At 37.0% G+C, this 24,340-nt stretch overlaps 1 protein-coding gene across 1 annotated transcript; it reads left to right on the top strand.

Annotated features, from left to right (window-relative positions):
• The first annotated feature begins 2,659 nt into the window (after positions 1-2,659).
• On the top strand, positions 2,660-24,163 carry LOC109053347 (synaptotagmin-17-like). The gene is made up of 8 exons (XM_019070750.2): positions 2,660-3,177; positions 7,664-7,681; positions 8,914-9,062; positions 11,459-11,610; positions 11,697-12,313; positions 12,891-13,011; positions 13,412-13,567; positions 21,834-24,163. The coding sequence occupies exons 1-8, from the start codon at positions 3,163-3,165 to the stop codon at positions 22,028-22,030; spliced, it is 1,425 nt and encodes a 474-aa protein (XP_018926295.1). The 5' UTR covers positions 2,660-3,162; the 3' UTR covers positions 22,031-24,163.
• The last annotated feature ends 177 nt before the right edge of the window (positions 24,164-24,340 follow it).

The following is a 24,340-nucleotide window of genomic DNA, read 5'->3' on the forward strand; positions in this document are numbered from 1 at the left end:
ATTTTGCATTGGTTTACACATGAAATCTCTCTTAAGTTCCTTAATGGTTTCTTAAGTCTTATTTATTTCAATTGTTGATTTCTCAATACTGTTCATTTCTGTTCTATTCCATGTGTCGACCTAAAACTTCCCAAGTATTATTTACTTCCAATGTTCTTCTTCTGTTTAAACATCTTAGTTTTTGCCTTGCCCATGTCACTTTTTGGCTTCTTCATTTGTTTACTAATTTATTAATTTATTTACCAATTTATGCACATTTATTTTTGTACAAAATGAATGATAAATGAGTAAAACCAGTAATATTGTGAAATATTAGTACAATTTCAAATAATTGTTTTCTATTTTAATCTATTTTTACATTTTACAAGTTACATTTTCAGCAGTCAATAAACCATCCTTTAGAAATCATTTTGTTGAAATCATTTTGTTGAAATAATATTGAAAGTAGTTGTCCTTCTTTATTTTTTGGTGAAAAATGTCATTCTATTTTTTTATTATTCAGGATTCTTTGATGAATAGAACTAAAAAAATAAATTTGATAAAACTAAAAAAAAAAAATAAAAAAAAAATAAATTTGATAAATAAATCATTTCAAAAACATAAAATAAAATAAATCTTACTGACCAAAACTTTTGAACTGTAGTGTATGTTTTTCAGGTGCTGTAGTTCAGTCAAACACTCCCATACACACCCCATAACCTGACATGCTCCATACATGCTTAGTTTGGTGAGCGAGGCCTTTCAGCAATAGGTCATGTGCCACTGCCGTTTCCAAGGAAACTTACTTTAAAGTTCCTTGTGATCTACCCACTCAGATTACAATGCTGCACCACAAATGAGCATCCTGTCATACAGTGGGTATAGAAAAGAATCACCCCCTTTAAAATAATCACATTTTGTTGCTTTGCGGCCTGAAATGAAGTCGGACACAGTTTTTATTTATACAGCTGTATTTACTCATTGCAACTTATAACATCCGAGTGAAAGATATATATAAAAAAAAAAAAAAAAACAACAAAAAAAAAAAACAGATTCGCTGCATTGGAAAAAGGATCACTCGTTTGTGTCAGTATTTTGTTGAACCACCTTTTGCTTTAATTACAGCCTTTAGTCTGTTGGGATCTGTCTCTGTCTCTACTAACTTTGCACATCGAGACTTTGCAATATTAGCCCACTCTTCTCTGCAGAACTGCTCAAGTTCAGGTAAATTGAGGGGGACTGTTTATAGTCTGCAGTCTTCGATCATTCCACAGATTTTCAGTGGGGTTTGAGTCTGTGCTCTGACTAAACCATGCAAGGAGTCAAGGACATACACCTTTTTCTCCCGCAACCACTGTGTGCTCAGTTTTGCTGTGTGCTTTGGGTCATTATTGGAAAGTAAACCTTCTTCCCACTGACAACTTTCTGGCAGATTTAGCAGATTTTCTTTCACATTTTCAAGAATTTGATGGTATTTTGTCCCATCCATTTGTCCTTCCATCCTGACAACTTCCTGCTGCAGAGAAACACCCCCAGAACAGGACATTAGCACCTCCATGCTTTACTGGAGGAATGCTGTTATTTGGATGGTGAGCTGTATTGGATTTCCGTCAGACATATCGCTTGGTGTTGAGGCCAAATAATTCAATTTTAGTCTCATCTGCCTCAGAATCTTCAAGGTGTGTTTTGGGAAAGCTCAGTCGTGACTGCATGTGGCCTTTCTTCTTTCTTGCAACCCTCCCATACAAGCCACATTTGTGCAGAATTTGTGATATTATTGTCACATGCACACAATGATAACTCTTTGTCATAAATTCCTGCAGCTGCTTCAGAGTTGCTGTAGGACTCTACAGTTTCCTCCTGACTCTTTCATCCAGTTTGGAGTGACGTCCTGATCCAGGGAGGGTCTGTGTTGTACTAAATACCTTTCACTTCTTAATAATAAACTTCACTGTGCTTCTAAGCCTTTGAATTATTTTTGTATCCATTTCCTGACAGTCCACAACTTTATCCCGGAGATCTTTTGACAGTGTCTTGCCACCCATAGTGGATTGTTTGCTTCAGTTGCACTACCAAGGACTGAAATGCTCCAGGAAAGCTCTTTTCATGCTGAGCTGATCAAAATGAACACAGCTGATCACAGTTCGAAAGTCTTTTTGTGCCATTGAGAGTTTGAGTTTGCCTTTCTTTTTTTCAGGAGGGGGTGATCCTTTTTGTATCTCATTGATTCTGATTTTCTTTTTATTCTGACATGTTGGTGTTATATCTTTCACTTGGATGTTATAAGTTGTACTGAGTAAATACAGCTGGATAATACGAAAACTGTGTCAGCCTTCATTTCAGGTTGCAAAGCAACTAAATGTAATTATTTTAAAGGGGGTGATTCTTTTCTATACCTGCTGTTTACAGATAACACAACTCATAGGCTCTCTAAACCCTTCCCACAACCATGTTTTAAAGATAGCAGCACGTCGGCGTACCTCAGTCACAGAGCAGCAGGTGGCCATACGGACCTCAGCTCTCGTAAACTCCCCGTGTAACATGTTGCCGTAGCAGCAATTAGCCCTTTCACCTGCCTGTCTCTCCTCAGCCTCTCCACTCTGTCCGTGGTGAAGGGAGCAACAAGTGGTTGCAGCCAGCGAGGTGCTGTAAAAATGGGCTAGAGGAGGCGGGGAGGGATGCACATAACAGATTTGATATCCATCAGTGCTTCTGCAAACCTGGATGAGTCACTGGTCTCTGAAAGAAACACAGGGCAGGAGGGGAAGGAGGGGAGGAGGGTGCTGCTCTCTCCTGGGAGAGCTGGCTGTCTTGCGTGTCATTTGTGAGGACTAGGCACGATTGGAGAGTGAGGCAGGAAAGAGAGGGAGATTAGGAGTGTCTGGGTGGGTGGGATTGAAGATGATGGGGAAGAAGAGGAGATAGAGAGATAGATAGAGAGGGAGATGGGGTTTGTTTGTTGTTTTGTATTTAGCTCATCATCACTCTTGAAGTAAATTTTGTAAGGATGGATGGAGGAACAAAGTCCACAGAGACCTGAATTCATTACTCGATTCATATCTATAGATTTTCTCTCTCTCTCTTTCACTCTTTCTCTCTTTTTGTGTTGAGTAAATCTGGATCCAGAGAGTGACATGTTGCTCTGGATGGGAAGTGAGACAGTGGGGCGAGAGTAAGAGGAGGATGGCGTACACACAGGTGAGTCCCGCTCACTACTGCCGCACACACTCTCTCCCATCTGGATCTTTCTGGATAACACTTTTCATCTACGTATGTGTCTTCCTTTGAATATTTGTTCATAATCTGAATTTTTTTTTTTTTTTTCATCTCATGATTGTTTCTGCTCAAGGCCTTAAACCATTTCAGTTATATATGTATTATCTGTGTGTATTTATTTACTTTAATATTTTATTATTCATGAAATATAAGGATTTGATGTTTTCATATTCAAACTATGTCTATGGACACTATTTTTTTTTCTACATTATATGTGTTAAAAACTACATGGGCATTGATTTCTGTGGTGTTCAGGATATTGTATAGATTTACAGAGTATTTTTAGCAGAATCAATGTCTTGTAATCTCTTCACGTAACAAAACTCATTTAATTCATTCGAGTAAAACCATTACTAATCTTTTCAATCAAAACAGACATACAGACAGACTCAGTGACGTATTTTGTGGTTGAAGTCTGAATGCAGTATGTTTTTGATGTTTAAGCTCTGTGGCTGTGAATTTGTATGCTGTTTTATGATTCATGGTACTGTGCTGAAGACCCCTTGCATGAGAATAACAGTTGGCCATGTGGACCAGTGGGAACTAGGGCCAGTCGCCCCCTCCTCATCTCAGTGACCCTAATGCGTCATCCGTGCCTGAGCCAGCGGCAGCAAGGTGCAGGCTGGGAGTGCCAGGAGCTCCTATCACTGTTGCCATGGTTACAGCCACAGCTAATTGCTTAGACAACATTGGGCTGCTGATGAGGAGCAAGCTGGACTGTGGTTGAGAGCAGGAACAGAGGGTGGGGAATGGGAGAGAAATCAACCTGTTGATATTTACAAGTGTTGCGAGGAAGGGACAAATAACTGAGCTGGGGGTGCATGAGTGGATGAGTGTTGATCTTATAAAATTCTATGTGTTTTAGACCCTGTCACTTATAGTCTGACCAATACTTAGTGGTGGTGGCATTAACATTACAACTGTTTTTTATTATATCAGTTGTCATGTGACTTAACAACATATACTATTGTTCAAAGGTTTGGTGTCAGTAAAATGTTAAATGTTTTTGAAAGAAATCTGTTATGAAAAAATAGGCCTAACTAAAAAACAGTATTCTGAAATATTATTACAATTTAAAATAACTTATAATTTAATATATTTTTAAAATGTAATTCATTCCTGTGATGACAAAGCACTTGTATAATATGCTTGCTATTATTGTGTAAACCATAATATTTTTTCAGGATTCTTTGATTAATAGAAAGTTCAAAATAAAATCATTTATTAAAAAATATATATATATTTTTTTAACTATATAAAACAAAATGTAAAATAATATAAAGTAAAAAAAAAAAAATTAAGTCCTTACTTGAGGGGTAGTTGTAGGACTTTATCCACAGAGGGGCTGAGCCCTCAGGAAGACCAGATACAAAGATACAAATTACCTAAATAAACTTTATAGTGCTTGTGAAAACTATTGTTATATGATGTAAATCTACACAAATATCCATTAAAGCTACAGAAGCTAAGAGCAGCGAGTGATTCTTAATTTTTCTTTTGTTATTTGATTTAACATGAGTAATGCACATCCAATATTTTCTTAACTGTTTGCCAGCTCGTAAACTTCCAGTGAGAAACCTCTCCTGCCTCGTTTTTGTCAGAAACTGAGAAACAAAGTAATTGCAACACCGTAAATAATGACAACGGCATTAATATACAGTTTCATGTTATTTTAACAACATATAATGTCATATGACGAGCCTGGTAATCCCAGGCATAAATATGTACTGTACATAAGCCGTCCACCATATTGTAATGATCAATTTGACATCATTCACCATAATAATCAATGAATGAACAGCCAATTGTTTTAAAAACCTCCGGGATTAAAAAAAAACACAATCCAACACATTCTTACCTGTGAAAGGTTGTCCCGGCAGTTTTTACAACCATCTGCTGTGCTGGATTGTGGCATCTTCGAATATCCATAGATTATTATGGTGAATGACATCAAGTTGACTGTTACAATATGGCTATAATATTTTAAAGCCTTTATTATTTATCAACTCTACATCTGTGCAGTAAAATTAGTTTATGAAGATGACATGAAAAAAATGTGCAAAAATGTGTCTCCTGGCAGAAAACAAAGACTTTTAAGATGAAAATGACATGAAATTGCCATTATAACCAGTAGATGGCAGCAGAGGATCACGTCTCCCTAGTTCCTTCCTAACTACAAATTTAGTAAGTTAATTATTGATGGTATAACAAATAAATAATAATACATTAAACAACCAACAGACTTGTTGCTGCTATAGTTTTGTTACTCTGAATTTACTCTGAATCACTTAATGCACAGCTCTGTTGACATCGGCTAGTCAGATGTTTTGCTACGTCCATTGCTTTATCACTGTCAATCATAGCAATGACTCGAGCAACCAAGCAAAGGGCGCTCCCCTTACAGCACAGCTGATTTTGACAGTTGACCAGAAATGCTGGTTTATCTAAAATCTAACTAAGAAGTAATCATGCATAAATGCCTTGTCCAAACCTATTTGCTTGTGGCTAGAAGGGATACAGCAAAAACCAGTAGCTAACAATAAATAGAATTTTCTACCTATTACATTGTGTTTTATTAATGTCTACACCTACAACAACCCTAAACCTACCCCTTTCAATAATGCGAAATAGTAATTATTGTTGTATACAGTGTGAGAAAAATTACGCTATATTGATGTGCTCATGCTCAGTAGTTTTTGCTGTATGCCATATAGACTTAACCCTGTCACAGGTCTTAACAATGCCAAAGTGTATCCCATCATGCATCATATTTTGGAAATAAATTGCGAGACTTTTTGCCGAGATCTCACAAAAACATTTCCATTGTATGTTAAATATTAATAATAGTTATATATTACATACTTTGGTAGTAAAACAAAGAGTTGCATGTTTTATTGGTGCAAATGAGTAATGGTGATATTTATTTTGTACAAAATTTGCAACTGCGGGGCACTTAATTGTGGTGCTTCACTTAATTAGAAGCACCACAAAATTAAATTGTGTCATCTGTTATAGGACCTACTGAACAGACATTTACAAGTTAATTTTAAAATGCAAAGTGCTGAAAATAAAAATAAAGCTCTGTAAACACTTGCATTTTTACCACACCATAATTATCAACTATCACTTAACAAAATGATCAACACCATCAATCTCCAACCCTGCTCCTGGAGAGCTACCATCCTGCAGACTTCAGTTCCAACACACCTGTCTGTAATTATCAAGTAGCCCTGAACACCTTGATTAGCTGGTTCAGGTGTGTTTGATTGGGGTTGGAGCTGAAATCTGCAGGACAATAGCTCTCCAGGAGCAGGGTTGGAGACCCCTGTTCTACACACACTTGTGGTCTTCATGCTCACTTGAACACTTGGACAAAATACAGGAAATATGTCATATAAGTAGTCAAGTGGTCAAACGCAAAGACTACAAGTGTGGGCATTTGGACAAGGCAATAGTCAATTTGGGGTGCTTCTCAATTCTTATTTGTGCATCCTAATTTCCTTTCCTCCCGTCTTAGCTCCACCCCTTCAGGAGGTGAGGGAAGGACTCGAGGATGGACAAACTGAATCAAGTGGAATGATAGATCCTTGCTCCCTTTAGCATATCAGCTGCACTAAAGGCATCTGCCCTTATGTTGTTAAAAAGTCTTATTTATGACAGCCGTAGTAAATATTAATAAAGCAAGATGCTGTGTTTGATATATTACATGTGTCGGTTTATTTAAACTGTAAAGGTAAAATATCAATTAAAATTATTACAACAGATGTGAAGGGAGAGGAGAATTTTTACGTGCTTCAGGTTTTTCGATGAAAAACACTTCAGCAAAGGATACACTTGTGTATCCTCGCTCATAGCTCCTCTGGAAGCCTCCTCACTCCTCGATCCTTGCCTCCTCATGGTGCAGTTAGAGAATTGAGATGTCCTTCAAGATGGCTGAGCTGGATCAGTTTCCAGGTCATAGGATGGGGGAACAAGAAAACGAGGAGGGATATTGAGAAGCACCCATGGTATTTGCCTGCTGTCTGAGAGATGGCTTGCTTGTGTGCGCTCACAGAGACGATCTATAACACTGCGCGAGTATCGCATTGAGAGCTCTTTCGTACCGTTTTGTGCTTGAATAGCTTAAAACCACTTAAGGTTTGAACTGACAAGCCTTAAAACATATGAGAATGATAAACTTTCTTAAGGAAGCAGCTCTGGCCCATTCAGATGGTTTGAAGATGCTAAATGACAAATAGGGATTGCTAACATGTTAAATCTTGTTAAATGATGTTAAATCTTAAAATGTTTTATTTTTATTTGAATTATTTTGAAAGTTTTCAGTAAAGACACCTCTCACTATCTATTTTTTCTCTTTCCTGTATGTAACCTCGACCCTCTGCTGCACTCAACCTTTGAAAAAGGGCAGTTGGAACCCATCAATGAGGTATGTACAGAAATCTCCTATTTTCTCATATCTAGCAGCTCCGAGATCTTTCATGCATGTAAAAAAGTGAGAAATTTTGTAAGAAGCTTGACACCCACAGACCTTTCAGACCATTAAAAGCTTTCAAACATATACTTGCATCCATCCATAAAGGGGAAAAAAAATCTTTTCGGCTGAGAGTTTTTTTTGTTGTTGTTGTTGTTGTTTTGTTTTAACCATCAAGATCCTGTCTCAAGTCATTCATTATTTAACCCACTAGGCACATATTCAGCTCAGCGGAAATGAGAGTGACTTGGCTTTTTGGAGCGAATAATCCTTATGAATTTATGTCAGTCTGTCTAAATCAAAGAGAAGCAAGTCTAATATCTTATATAAAAGAATATCTCTTTCATAAAGGACTTCTATTCAAACATCTAGCATCAGTTCTGGTCTAACAGTCACATTGAGTGACTAAGTGATGTGTGTCCTGTCCTGTATGTAAAGAAAATTCTTTACACTACTGTTTATTTATTTATTATTTTTGATCACAGTACAGTAAAACAGTGAAATATTATTACTAATTCAATACATTTTTAACTGTTATTTATTTGTGCGATGGCAAAGCTGAATTTTCAGCAGCCATTACACCAGTCTTCACTGTCACATGACCCTTCAGAAGTCATTCTAATATCATGATTTGCTTTTCAATATTTCCCATAATTATCAATACTGAAAACACTTGTGCTGCTTAATATTTTTGTTGAAACCCTGATGCATTGTTTACATGATTCTTTGATGGATAGAAAGTTCAAAAGAACGGCATTTATTTGAAATGTGAATCTTTTCTAACATTATAGATCCACTTACTGTCACTTTTGATCAGTTTAATGCATCCATGCTGAAAAAAGTATTAATTTTCTTAAAAAAAACTAATTTGGTAGTGTACATCTTTAATGAAATCACTTGATTTTTGGTGGATTGGCACTGACTTGATTAGTTTACTACAAAGTCCCACTAGAATAGTTAGAATAGCTAGTCTCACTATGTAAAAATCTCTCTGGGGCTCATGCTACATTTAGACTTTTTGGCTTCAAGCTGCAGCTGACTAGAGAATTACAAAAAAAAAAAAAATCCTTTAAGCACTGATTATTCATTATCATTTTTATCATCATAATATGCCATGTATGTATAGTCTGCTTCCAATGCAGGTCAGTCTGTCACTCTTTACTGGAGAGTCTCTTTGTGTCTCTCAGGGTCTTCTGTCCAGACTGTCTGACTTCCTGTTGTGTCGCTGGTCGTGCCGCTCCTGCTGGCAGTGGTGCTGGGAGTGCAGCTGCTGTCAGCCCACTGATGAGGAGGTGGAGATTCTGGGGCCTTTTCCAGCTCAGACTCCATCATGGCTGTGAGTACACACCCGTTCAAACCTCATACAACCCACAAACAGTGCTCACACATCACAAATAACCCAGAACAATTCATCATTCATCTCATCTGTCTACTCTCTCATCATAACAGCCAGACTCAGATTGAGACAGATTCAATACACAGTGTTACTGAACAAATCTCAAGACAATCCCAAAGGCACCATCTGTCAAAGGCTTGTTTTTGATGATGGATTGTGTGTTCTGGTTATGTTTGGAATGGAATACTAGCCTCCTGCTTATTGAATACTTCACAGGATGAACTGCATATCTGCCTACTATTTTTTTTATTATTATACTATGCACTACCAAAAGTTTTGGGTTGGTAATAGTTTAATCCTCTCATGCTCACTAAGGCTCCATTTAACTGATTGTAACTGTTTTCTATTGTAATATTTTTTTTTATTCTGGTGAGGACAAAGCATTAGTGTCACATGATCCATCAGAAATCATTCTAATACTGTTTGGTGCTCAAGAAACATCTCTTATTATTATCATTGTTGTGCTGCTTATAATTTTTGTAGAAACCATGATAGATTATTTTCAGGAGTCTTTGATAAAAAATGGGGGGGGGGGTCATAGATTGAAATATAATTATTGTGTAACATTATAAATATCTTTATTATCACTTTTCATCAATTTAATGCATCCCTGCTGAATAAAAGTATTAATTCCTGACCTGAAACCTGTGAACGGTATTCCATAAACAATAGTAGATTGTTGTCACATGACCTCATTACCTTGCATGTGTCAGCTGTTCACAACGTCCAGTTATCAAGTCAACTGCAAGTTAATAAGTACAGTATTTTGTAGAAGTATTCTAGAATGGAATACCATAGTATGCCAACAGTGGTATATTACATTACTGTCACATTGACATTTCATGTTTAATTCAGCATGTGGTATCCGGCTATCATCTCAAAAATCATCTCATATATTATTTATATTTATACTACAGGGCCGTTGAATGCTTGAATCTGATTGGCTGACGAATGTTCTAAGGTGTGATTCATATATTAGCAGGGATAATTTATTTGAATGCTGTCAATCTTTTTTAAGCAACTTTTTTAATGACATCATTCAATGATTTTTACCAGGACTAAACCAAGGTGGCCATAGATGCCTATTTATCCATTTTGTAATATGCATTATTACCAATAAGCAGTTTCCTGTTGTGAAACGTCGCTCACACTTGTTTAAGGAATGGAGTCAATGTGGTCACCAGAGACTACTGACTTATGCTGGTTTGACTGAGATCATGCTGAGTGGGAATTGAATGTTTGTTTAAAACCAAAAACAGGGACCAAATGGCTGGATGAGTTGCAAGGCTTTTGATTATGAGTTTCCAGGAACAATGTAATCATAGTGTTCAATTCATAACATATTGGAAATGCAAGAGATGCATCTTTAACAGAATAGAACATGTTCTTCCAGACTGTGATTGTACATTCATGACATATACCTCACCCTATAAGTCCGGCCACTCTCGTTGCCGCGGATTGCTCCTAAGGCCATTTGTTTTAGAATCGTCCGTTGCTATGACAACTATCTCCCTCTGAGCTGTAGTCATGGACACAAAGGGTCCTTGATGATCCCCAAGGGATGACTCGGAATCAGGCCTGCACAAAGATATCCTGCACAGAATATTTACCTCTGTAGTAGGAAAACAATCAGATTAAAAGAGGATGCTGCAACAAATATTGAGCAATAATGTGATTGCACATTCATTAAGAAGTGGATTCAGTCACAGTGTCAGATATGGACAACAAATTTGAGTGCTGGATTGTAAGATGTTTTTTACTGTTGTTTTTTTTTTAGTCTATAGCTCATGATTTTTAGCCTTTGATTTATTTGCCTGCTTATATTTATTATCAGGCCACATTGGTCAAGAAACCCTGCTTCTTGTCATATTTTTAACAGTGTATTAATTAATATCCCATTAGGATTTCTATGCAAAAGTTTATTTCCTCTTACAAATGTTTTGTAGACTGAAATTTAAGTTCAAGACCATACTTTTAGAAGTGTTTGGACTCTGAGACCTGGAGTCTGATTCCATGAGCTGGTGTCAACTAATCATAAAAATGTGGTCTTGGGCTCGACTTGAGATGGACAAGTCAAAGTCTGCTTTATATGAACTTGTGTACTACAGTGCTGTTCTAGTCGTCAAAGAATCCTGAAAAACAGTTAATTGTAAAAAAAATTCACAATATATTTTTACTGTATTTCTGGTTAAATAAACGCAGCCTTGGTGAGCATAGGAGACTTCTTTTAAAAACATTAACACCCCAGATTTTTTTAAGTGTTAACATATGTTGGCATGTTCAACAGGGAATGTGCCAGTGCTGCTACTAATGCTTAACAAACTCATCTCTTCCAGCGTCAATGAATGCAATGACGAGAGAGGCACAAATTCTCACATCATGGCCGAAAACCATGCTTCACCTGCTCAAACTGACACCACTGTAAACTGCAAGCCACCAAACTCAGAAACTTCCAGATCCAGCTTCACCCTAGCAGGCCAGCTCACCAGTCAGTCCAGACTTAACTCTCAATTTTTACAGAATAGCATTAGAATGATCACTTCAGTTTCGCTTAATGGCTGTCCCATTTTGCAGGTCTGAATGCACGACGGCCAAGCTCCCCCATGGTGGATGTAAAGCCGATTGAATTTTGGGCCATGGGACCCCGGAAGGAAGTGGTGCAGCCTCTGCGTAAGCCCCCGACACCACCAGATGACTACTTCCACAAACTAGAGCCTCGTCTGTATTCTCTGGACTCATGCAGCGATGATGTTGACTCTCTAACGGATGAAGAGATCCTGGTGCGGTACCAACTGGGCATGCTGCACTTCAGCACACAGTATGATCTCATCAACGCCCACCTCATCGTGCGAGTCATTGAGGCCCGGGATCTGCCCCCTCCCGTAACATGCGATGGTGCTCGCCAAGACATGGCCCACTCGAACCCCTACGTGAAGATGAGCCTACTGCCTGACCACAAGAACTCCAGGCAGACGGGTGTTAAACGCAAGACCCAGAACCCAGTTTTTGAAGAGCGCTTCACTTTTGAGGTCCCCTTCCTGGAGGCCCAGAGACGCACCCTACTCCTCTCTCTGGTCGACTTTGACAAGTTTTCCCGGCACTGTGTCATCGGGAAAGTGTCTCTTCCTCTTAATGAAGTTGATCTAGTGAAGGGAGGACATTGGTGGAAGGCCCTGGTGCCCAGCTCTCAGGTAATACCACTTGCCTGAGTCACATTATTACTTTTTCAGTCATTTTAGGTGTGGTACTAGCACAATGACTGAAACGTTAGGTCACATTAAGCTAAATTAAGTTATTTAGTAAAATGTGAAATCATTGCAGCCATACTTTAGAATGTCTTGCCTTATTTTTTAAGTTTAAAATAAGTTTTTTCTGCCCACCAAGGCTGTTTATTTGATCACAAATACAGTTAAAACAGTAATATTGTGAAAGTTAAAATAAAATAAATCTATTATTATATAATAAACTTAAGAAAATTAACCCAAATTTACATAACAAAAATTACAAAATCCTCCAGAAACACAAAACCCAAATTTCCAAAATCATTTTAATATGCTGATTTGCTCCTTAAGAAACTTTAGTACGATGGTAGGGTAAAAAAAAAAAAAAAAAAAACATATTAAATTGAATTTGTCTGTATTTGCCATTAAAAAATAAAACAAAACCAACTTAAACTACCTGCCCATTTGTCAGGAAACTATTATACGAAACCGGATACATGCACAATGTGTTAATTTACTGACATTTTCTAAATGTGCTGGTTTTCAGAATGAGGTTGAGCTTGGTGAGCTTCTTCTGTCCTTAAACTACCTGCCCAGTGCTGGCAGGTTAAATGTGGACATCATCCGAGCAAAGCAGCTGCTTCAGACAGACATGTGCCAAGGTTCAGGTAAATGTGTTTACTCTCTAAAATGTCAGAGAACTTATCTTAACTTAGCTTCAGTAACCACAGAAATCTATGCAGAAGTATGCAAAGTAATTATCTTTGTGATGAAATAACTTGCTTTGTCTCTGAAACAGCTGACATCGCTTTGGCCACACGTGATAAAGTTAACCAATAGTCAAATAGCTGTTTAGTCTTTTTTTTAGCAAATTCACTATTGGTCTTGCTCCATTTTGGTATAAAATACACACTTCCATGTTTTAATCAGTTCCTGATGAATAAAATCAAGTCCTGCCTAGATTTTCCCCCACAGAGTATCCTGTTTCGCTACGTCACAAAAACAACATTTTGTTTCAGAAAGCAATTGATGTTAACTTTAACCCAGTTGTTCCTTCTCTATATCCAGATCCTTTTGTTAAGGTGCAGTTGGTGACAGGTCTTAAGTTGATAAAGACTAAAAAAACATCCTGTATGAGGGGCACCATTGACCCCTGCTACAACGAGTCATTTAGCTTCCGTGTACCTCAAGAGGAACTGTGTGAAGTCAGTCTTGTGTTCACAGGTATTGTTCTGAACATGTACACAGGAATATGTACACACAAAGACATACATACAGAGCTCTACACAATGACAAATGTGAGCAGTGTCTTTATGATGACCTCTCTTATGAAGAATGAGGAAACCTAATTTTTAATATATTTATTTATTTATTTATTTATATTGTTTTACAGTAGGTATAGGAAAGAAACCCCCCCAAAATAATCACATTTTGTTGCTTTGCAACCTCAAATGAAGATAGACACAGTTTTTGTTTTATCCAGCTGTTTTAACTTTTTTTTATTTTATTTTTTTCTAACATGATGGTGTTATATCTTTCACTTGGATGTTAGAAGTTGCTCTGAGTAAATACAGCTGGATAAAACAAAAACTGTGTCCGTCTTCATTTCAGGCTGCAAAGCAACTAAATGTGATTATTTTAAAGAGGGGTGATTATTTTCTGTACCGACGTGCATTACCAGTTAGAATTTTGGGATCAGTAAGATTATTTGTTTGTTTGTTTGTTTTTTAAATTAATAAGTGTATTTATCAAGGATGCATTAAACTGATCAAAAGTCACAGTAAACACAATTATAATGTTACAGAATATTTGCAAAAGAATAAATGCTGTTCTTTTGAAATTTCTATTTATCAAAGATTAAAAAAATAATATTAATAATTATCATGGTTTCCACAAAATTATTAAGCAGCAAATATGTTTTCAGCGTTGATAATAATAAGAAATGTTTTGAGCAGCAAATCAGCATATTAGAATGATTTCTGAAGGACTTAGTGTAATGATGAAGACTTAAGTAATGATGCTGAAAATTCAGCTTTGCCATCACAGGAATAAATTACATTTTGAAAATTAAAATATTAAAAAAAAAACAGTTCAGTTGTAATAATATTTCATAAGAGACTATAATTTTCAAAAGAGACTTAAAAAAAAAAAAAACGTAAAAAAAATCATATCAACCCCTAAATTTGGAATTGTAGTATATGTTTAGTGTGATAATATTTTAATGACACTAAATTTATCCATTAATCCAAATTCACAGCCCTATTCAACTGAAACTGTCTTGTTGGATACCTAATACAGTAAAGGTGAAAAGCCACATCTTCAGGATAAAACATGCCAATTTTTAACCAGTTGATATGTAGCAATTCCTCACAATTAGTGTACAGTAATCTAGCTTATGACCAAGGGCTGCCATAGGACACCTCATTAAAGTTCATTTAAATTCCAATAGGATTTATTCAATTACAGATGCCGCCAGTCAGAAGCTGACACGGATGATTGTTCATGCTGAGATTTTATGCACTGGTACACACTGACATTTAATATTTGCACTCCTCACCCAGGTGCAGCCATGCACTGTGATTGCATAGGGCTGATGGTGGCCTGCGCTCATAACCTAACCTTTGAGACAGTACAGAGCAGTAAGCACAGCCCAATGTGTATTTTATGCTGGTTTACTGTGGTTTAATCAGTGCTAAGTCAACAGTTATATTTACAGTTATATTTACAGACAGGTTTATTTCACACTAAAGGGTGAGTGCAGCCTGTACCCCATTTAGGCTGGTCAGCATGTGTATCTCCCAGTCATACCATCCAGGCAATGTTCCCTCTAAGCTGCGCACGCGCGCGGCCACGCACTTCTTCCACCGCTGCCGCGCAGAAGAAATAATGTGCCGCGCACACGCTTAAATGAGTTGGGAAAGCTATTTGCGAAAGCAAATTAATTGCAATGCTCGGGTAAACCGCTATAGAGTTGATATCACAATAGAGTTAGAACCGGTGAATGCGGTTTACAGTTTCATAGAAAGGGAATGATGTGCGCCAAATGAGTCGCTGTTGAAACCGAATATTTTAATGGTTGCGTAGCCTACGAAATAGCTCAACTCGAGAGCCGACGCAAACGCAATGACATGTGAAATAAAACGTCATCATGTATTAAAGAAGAGTGGCTTGATTAAGTGCTGGAAGCAGCGGATGATGGGCACAGAACGGTAACAAAAACTCAGAGACATTTACAGTCACACAGGTGTAGTGTGCAAACTCTACATCATAGGGATGTTTAGATATCTATAGAAGAATGTTCTATTCTATCAGTTTAAATGCTTATTTAGCTTACAGATCTCAGTTTAAATGCTTCAGTTTGTTTTCAATTTTGTTCTATTCTATCAGTTTAAATGCTTCAGTTTGTTTTGATATTATATTATGTTAGGCCTATATTATTAACCTAATAAATAATTGACCTTGTTTTTTAATGGAGTCTCTGCTCATCAAGGATGTATTTATTTTATCGAAAATACAGAATAAAAAACAGTAATATTGTGAAACATTATTGCAATTTCTAATATTGGTTTCCTGTTTTAATATACTTTAAAATATAATTTATTCCCGTGGAGCAAAGCTGAATTTTCAGCATCATTACTCCAGCCTTCAGTGTATATATATTTCTATATATATTTCCATATATTATATATATATATATATATAATATAAAGTTTTCTCAGGTAATCTAAAATGTACATCATTTAGTCATGGGTCAAATTAAATACAAATAGCTCATTAAAGTTAAGAGTTACACACTTTTTTTTGTGCGCGCTGTACATGTCTGGTATAAAGAATGTTTTTGCACAGGTGGCCGAAATGTCCGCCCAATAGAGACACCTTCTACCTCATTTAACAAAATAAAAAAACCCTAAAACCATCCAGGGCTGCTTCTCTCTGATGTTTCAGATTACAAAGACCTGCAATCAAACACTGTCTGCAATCCCACCCCTGCTGGGCCTCTGTCTCTCACTCCTGGTCTGTTTGATGAGACTCTATCTCTTTTTTTGTATCCTTTTCTCCTCTTTAGCTCTTTCTTTTTATTAGTTCTCTTTCTTTTATTTCTTTACATTTCTTAGTGTCATTTTTCAGAAGTATCACTTTAACTGAAAGATCCCCTCTGACAGAGCAAGTAATTAGAATGTAATGGCGGTGTTATGTCCATATGCTATCCATAAGCAGTGAATGGAAACAGATCTTCTGGCTCAGATGAAATCCCATCAGGCAACTATGCACATTGGAAGTGGTCAAAATTGTGCCCAGTACCCATAATTATAGGTGGAGTGCTTTCACCAGTGGTCTGAGACTTTTGAACTCTTCTAAATATTTCATAATGTGTTTACACAGTTAAAGTTTTGTTAAAGCATCTAAATAGCATACATGTATTTGCATGAGTATACTGCATATCATACAAACATTCAATGTTGTAGAATAAGGTAATCAGATTTTAGTTTAGTTACTATTCTAATAATAGAAAAGAAACAATAATCGTAATAAAGACTACATCAGTTATTTTAGATTATTATAAGTAATATTATTAAAATATTACACAAACATCCAGTGTTTTAAAATAATTTAATATTATAAGATAAAAGAAGTTAATATATTTATAATAAAAATGTATTATAAATTTGAAAGGGGTCATGAACTGGCTTTTTAATTATTTTATACCCTGGTTTTGAGGTCGGCTCGAGAAAGGCTCGGTTTTTATGTGTGTGCGGCCAAGCAGCATCTTCAATGCCATGCTTATTGCTTGGTTTCTCTGGTTTAGTGCCACTGACGTTATTTCAATACTATGTCATGTGCAAATCAGTGGGCGGGGCTACAGAATGAGGGGGCGGTGTTTAACCTATCTATTACATCATAGGTAGGCACATTCCAGGATCTGGCATTCCCTGGGCCTGGTGTCAATAAAAGCTTTTATTTCAGAAACAAAAACGTTTTCAGTTCTGAAACTTACAGGATATTCTTTTAGTATGATGATCACTGATATATCAAAAGCTCAAGTAAAAGTTGATTTCTCAATTCATGACCCCTTTAAACATTAAATTAATATTTTATAATAATAATAATAATAATAATATTTTTTTTTTCTTCTTCTCAATAATCTCTCAGTCACCATCTGGGACCCAAGTCCTTGGGAGTTACTTTGCATAGGATGTGTGCTGTCCCACAAAGAATGATCTACTGTGCTCCGAAGGCACTTGGCTTCCCTGGGATCTGGTCCACATATGGGTGGAAACCTTTCTTAATGCATCCCAGGGCTCTTATCACAACTGGCACTATCTGAGTTCTTGTGTTCCAAGAACTGCTGATGTTGAATCCTAGGCTCTTTTACTTGATGAGATTGTTGTTCTCTTTCTCCACTACATTGTGGTCCACTGGTATTGCGACGTCAATGAGCAGACACATCTTGTCCTTTTTGTTGTGAAAAATGATGTCCTGGCAGTTGGCACTAATGGTCAAGTCGGTAAACACACCCTAGTCCTGTTCCTTGTTATGTCGCTCCTTATAGTCTGTGTGAGCAAGTGTGAATCAACCAGAAATTATGTGACAGACTGTTTCCTCAGTTGCTCCACATATTCTATATCTACTATTGACCTGCATGCTAAGGATCTTGCGTTGGGTAGGTACTTGGTGTTAAGTGCATGATTGGCTTTCCGTTTCTCATTTCAGGCCAGACCTTGGAGCCAAGCTAGACTGACTTCCTTGTTTACAAATGGCTCATTCAGATATTTGAAGAACTTGCCATGGAGAGCCTTCATCACACACTCAATATGATCTTGCTTGATATTCTCTCTCAGTGCTCGACCTTCAGAACTCAAACTCGGCTTTCCGCCATTGGTTTTAGCGCTCTCTGGGTGATCCTTGCCTGGGAAGTTATTGGTTTTGCTGGCTTCATGCTTCTTCCCCGTCTTCATGAGGTTGTTACTACCTTGCTCAATTTATGTGCTAAAGCAGATGATGGCGATGTTGTGTGCAGACTCGAGCTCAATAAGCCCATGGCAAACATTGCATCCCTCGATGTACAATCGGTCTGTGTCTGCTTTCGGGTGGCGCATGCTGTGCATCGTTAGCAATTTCCTTGTCTTCCTGTCCATCTTCTTGATCTCCTCTACTCACCAATCCACCATGCCGAAGCTGTAGGGACTGCTAAACTGTTGGTAGCACTGATCTTATTCTTGGCATTGAGCTTACTCTTAAGTGCCAGGCGGACTCTGCGGTAGTAGTTCTTGGTGATCTATCTCTTCATCTCATTGTGCTGAATGTCATAGCCTTTGTTGATGCCCAGGTACTTGTACACTTTGTCCTGCTTGAAGTTTTTAATGGACGAACATCTGCTCCACTCGATGTTGTGGCTTTTGATAGTTTTGACAGCTTGTGTGAAGGCGGCTCATAGATGATCTCCTGCTGTTTGTTCAGAAGCTGGTAGTCCTCTCTAAACAGCTTGTTCTGATAGAACTGTTGCTGACGTTCTTTGTACCTTCGCAAACTCTGAGCCCTCTCAGAGCTTCATCTTGATGTCCTGGGTGAACCCCTCGAGTTTGCTGTTGTACATTTGCGCCAATCTAAGTATGCGATTCATCTGCTTATGGACATGCCTGCTGGAGACTCCAAGCTTGAGCTTGCTGAAGATGGAGAGGATCCTGCAATGTTGGCCAACCTTCTACTGAAGTCTTCTCTTCCACAGCAGTTCTTTTCTTGCCTTCTTTGGAGTATCCTTCATCTCGCCTGCAATGACTGCAACTGCTGCATATTCAAGTGTGTTGAGCTTGGTAATGGTCAATGCAATGTTAACCAGGGCCTGGTTTGCCTGCTCAATGTTCTGATCCCGCTCTTTGCTTCTTTGCTTCATCTCCTCCTGTCCTTGATGGCGACACTCTCTAACTGAAGCAGTTTCACTCGGATCCTGGTTTCCGTTGCTTGGACTCTTGCATTGAGTTGGGAACAGCTCCTGAAGGGTCTACTCCAGTCATCTCACCCACCTAATGTTGATCCTCAGGGATGCTCTCAACAGCCTTCTGCTGTTGCTGTTCTCCAGGAAGCTGTTCTTCCAGGGAACCCCGCTTGGTTCTTCATCCACAGGTTTTTTCCAAAAAGTAATAAGATATTTGGAGGGGTAGGTGAAAGTGTTCAGGTGAGCATCTCAGCATAATTCAGTAATGTTATGTTTTGAGCTGGAGATTTGCCATTAAATGATGTTTTATTAACAAAGTTGGGGAGGAGCGCATCAGATACTTAACCTAATTATCACAAGTGGAGCATACTCAAGTTAAACAACACCAATAGGTATAAATACAGCTGACTTCTTTCCATTGACACAGTGCAGGGGGTGGGGGTGTGTACTCTAGGTTCAGGCGATTCCCGAGCTTGAAGGCCTTCCCCGGCAGCACGCCAAAAATGCATTACCATACTTTAGCTAATTGTGAACTCTTGAACTTTACTGTTCAAATATGCTTCCTTTGATACATGATTGCACATTTGGAGAAGGAGATAATAATGCATTATAAGATAACCCTTGATGCCTTTTTCTTAACCTTAAATTTCCATTTCTAAACCAGCAGTAATGATGTGTACCTCATCACAATTGTGGTTTTATCAAATATGAACGAGCCCAGAGCAGTAGAGTTCCCTCAGGACTGTTGAATGTGACATAGCTGGTGATGTCTTCAGCTCAACATAGCGAGTCCAGTGCATGTGTCTGTGCCAAACATGCACCACGCCTGTTCTTTTGCTTTCAACTGATGATGTCAGCCAATCCAAACAGCTCAGTGTTTGTCTTTTAACTGACATGTATTTTGTAAAGCTTGAAGACAAATAAATCTGGTTTAAAAAACTATTTTATTAACTATAGGATTATACATAGAAGAAAGTTTAACATTGACAGGTGAGATTAATTCCAGTATTCCTGTTCGAAGGACTGGTCAGAAATGCTGAAAAAAAAAAGGTCAAAAATGAAAATTGTCATCATTTATTAACTCTCATGCTTTTCCAAACACAACTGACTTTTGGATACATTTTGGATAACATGCTGATTGCTCATTTCAGTGCAGTTACAATGAAAAGGGACTGGAGCTTTTAAACTTAAAAAAAGATGCAAAAGCCAGGGTTATTATAGTTAATGAAAAATAAAAAAATAAAATTGCACTCTACTCTCATTACTCAAAATAAAATAAATGTTAACTGAAATAAAATAAAATAAACTATATATATTAAACATTTTATTTCAGCTAATTGGAAACATTTTTTTTTTGTTGTTAAATTTGATATACTCAACTACAACCAAAAAAAAAAAAAAAAACTATAATAATAAAAACACAACAAAATTACTGAAACTTTACCTAAAGGTAAAATAAAATCTGAAAAAAATCTGGAAAATCTTATTTAAAATATTAATAAAAACTGTATTAGTATCTCAATGATACTAAAATAAAACTGGCAAAGGCACATCATAAAATTAGCATAAATGTGGTTAATTCAGCTTGTGCACTATATAAGGTTCTCATAGCAGATCTCCACTATAAGTAGGATTGTCTACCATACTTTTTATGTGGTTTAACTCACACCTTGAATTCATATAGTGATGAGGAAAAGGCATAGCTGAGATAAATGCTGCTTTCGCTCATGTAGGCTGTAATAACAGCTTTAGCTGTAAACTTGAAGGAGACCTTGGCGTGCAGTAGGATAAAGCTCTTCTCAAGAGCTGATGTTGCTTGGTGACGGTGTATCACCAGCCCTGGTTTGAAGCTGGAGTCATAATGCTGTCTGGAGTGCGGCTGCATCACGGAGTGCCAGCTCTGGGCTTTGTGACAGTATTATTTGGGTACTCGACTGCCAGTTAAAGGAAAGTGAGGAAAAGTCTTCAGTCGCGTTTATGAGTAATGATGAATTAACAGTGCCTCTGAAAAAACTGCGAAAAACAGATTGACCGAAAAGATTAGTAATAAGCCAAAGAAAGAAGAGGACACATTTGTGTCACTGTTATTGTATCATTAATTTACTATTATAGTTTTTGTTAATATTTTGAATTAGATTTTGTTTTTATAATTTACAGTATATTTTGTATATTTATAGTATATTTAGCTAATGATAATAACCCTGATTTGTGTGTAGTGTCTCTTCAAACATTGAATGGAAAAGCACAATTCTCAGTACGGAAACACCAAGCAGCCATTAATACTAAGATGTTAGTCAGTACCTTTTATACATATAGCACTTTATACAATATAGATTGTTTCAAAGCAGTGATGCAAACTGAATTCAATTCTGCTGTACAGCAATTTGAAAAAGACTAGTCATTATTCAGCTGAAATCAGTTCATTGTTGATTAAGTTCAATTCAATAACTGTGTAAAGTTCATCAGTTATGGAATAAGTTATGATGTAGAGGTATGAGAGTAATGATCCTAATCTGACAGGTTTTAACGTTGATTTTTATGTTTTTTCCTTCTTAGTTTACGGCCATAACATGAAGAGTAGCAACGATTTTGTTGGTCGCATTGTGATTGGCCAGTTCTCCAGCGGCCCGCAGGAAACCATGCACTGGCGCAGGCTCCTGAGCTCCCAGCGCACTCCAGTGGAACAGTGGCACAGCCTGCGCTCCCGTGCCGAGTGTGACCGTGTCTCTCCGGCTTCACTCGAGGTCACATAATACTAACACAGGACAGCCACTGAAGGTGGGATAGAGATCTATGGAAAAGAACTAAACTGCAAGAACTAAAAATTCAAACACAAAAATCTGGGAGTGTCCCGACATTTCTGTGTGTAATTTTTAATGGTTTGAAACATAAACTAATAGATCTATTCTCCACTGAATACTGGGCTCTGTCTTGATTTTATTTGTGTTCACTCTCCCTTACCATTATTATAATGGAGAGATGTAGACCGTAGAAAAGACCATTTATGATGACGAGCAGAAACCTGCTGTCCATGTTTTCTTTTTATCACATTGATACTATCTTACATGGGAGCACAATAATCTCATCATCATCTGATTCTCAGCTGCGTTCAGGCTGCGTTCAGACAGTTGAGACCACACCTAACCACTAGTTTGGTCTGCAGTGTTTTAATAATAATATTGTTTCTTTTTTCAGACTTCAATATGATTGCAGTTCTTGAAGTATAGGTGGAAATCTGTGGCAACACAGTTGGTCATTTTTATTGCGCAATTTGAATGTTTAAAGTACGATTTTACACCAAAGCTTGGTTTAGTTGTGTTTTGTGACATGTATCACTGTTCTCCATGCACACATTGATCTTTAATTGTGTTTAAGTGTTTGTGAGTGTGTGTTTGTTTGGTAAATGTTTGCACTTATGGCAGCTGAGGTCTTCAGAAACCCTAAGAGGCCATGCATTATTTTGTTTTTATATTTTCATGTTGTTGACTTGTTCTGAATATACCAAAGTTTTTTTTCTTGTGATCTGGACTTTCACTTTTCTATATGTTTCTCACTATTTCTCGTGTCATCTTTCAAACATCACAAAAGTTTGGGGTCAGGAAGGATTTTTACTTTTTTTTTAATAGAAATAAATATATTTATTAGGCAAGGATGCATCCGGTTAATCAAAAGACATTTATTTATATTTAATGTATCATGGTTTATACAAAAATAAAATAAGAAGCCTATTAGAATGATTTCTGAAGGATCACGTGCCACTAAAATCTAGAGCAAGGATCGGCAACCTTTTCGGCATGACGTGCCATTTTTAATTTTTATGGTTAACCACAGTGCCAACATCGCCCAACCCCCAATAAATGCAACAATGTAGTTATTTTGAGATAACAAGAAAATTAAGTCAAAAGACTCCCGGAAAAAAAAGAAAATGTATGCCTTGTAAATGCTTAAATGTTAGTGTCTGCACAACAGTGAACATTCTTTCACAGCTTGGGCAATATAAAGCCATGCCAAGAAGCAAGAAGTTGCAGATACATGCATTTCTCTTTGCTCTGTTACTTTCATTCCACGCTTTTGCCAAGTTCAGTTCAAGTACTGTATTATCAACAACGTGGAGCTGTATTGTGTCTCAACTCTTTCTCATTCAGTCTACGAAGTATGTAAGATTAAATAGGATACTTTTGGGGAAAAAATATGTACTTAGCATAGAGTCGAAGTGCAGTCAGAAACATTACTGTATCCGTCTTCTAAATCTTTCTTCTGTGTGACCTGTGCGAGATACGTGTTTGTTTCAGGTCAATTGTATGTTTCCACCAATGTCAATATTGATGTAGATCATTACAAATGATTAGAGTGGTAATATTGACACATAATAATAATGACGCTGTGCCAGTGAAGATATGTATTTATTTAGATATAAAATGCATATAATAGCTATATAATTATCTCTAAAACATATCTGTGTATATTATAACTTAAATAGTGTAGAGAGAATTGAACAAAGCATGTTGAAATATAGATGAAAAAAAGAAATTGATAGAAATAGAATATAGATAAATCATGAAATAATTATTTTTTTAAAAAAGCTGTTAAAATGTCACAAAGAATATGGTTTCAGTGGGGACTGTTTTTAACTGTCTGCATTATATTCTAAACAGAAATGTTTAGTCCACCATCTCCCTGTCTGCTTTGAAACTTCTTTGAAACTGATGCTGTCCATGTAATGGTGTATTAAGTGTGAGCAGAAATGAAGCAGACCTCTGATCAGCAGAATCCCTTTAAAGGTCTCTTTCACAGAGATTGTAATGTGTGAATCAATCAGAGAGATGTATTAAGTGAGGAAAGGCTAGTTTGGTTGTTTCATAATGCATTAAAGTGATGTTTATTACTTGGCTTCTCTCTTTGTTTTAGTATCTTTTTAATTAAGATTTTTTTATATATATAGAATCTTCTTATACGTTTATATTTATATATCTGCTGCACTTTGGTGCAGATTAGACATCAGTAACATCCAACAACATTGGATCATAAAAAAAATAAATAAATAAAAACATTTGAGTGAACTA

The sequence above is a fragment of the Cyprinus carpio genome, chromosome A3 (genome assembly GCF_018340385.1).
Source record: "Cyprinus carpio isolate SPL01 chromosome A3, ASM1834038v1, whole genome shotgun sequence".
Classification (NCBI taxonomy): Eukaryota; Metazoa; Chordata; class Actinopteri; order Cypriniformes; family Cyprinidae; genus Cyprinus; species Cyprinus carpio.

Excerpts from the sequence above, each read along its gene's own strand:
- LOC109053347 (XM_019070750.2), top strand. Across the intron at positions 9,063-11,458 it reads GCTCAGACTCCATCATGGCT|CGTCAATGAATGCAATGACG; the intron begins GTGAGTACACAC and ends CATCTCTTCCAG. Across the intron at positions 13,012-13,411 it reads AGACATGTGCCAAGGTTCAG|ATCCTTTTGTTAAGGTGCAG; the intron begins GTAAATGTGTTT and ends CTCTATATCCAG.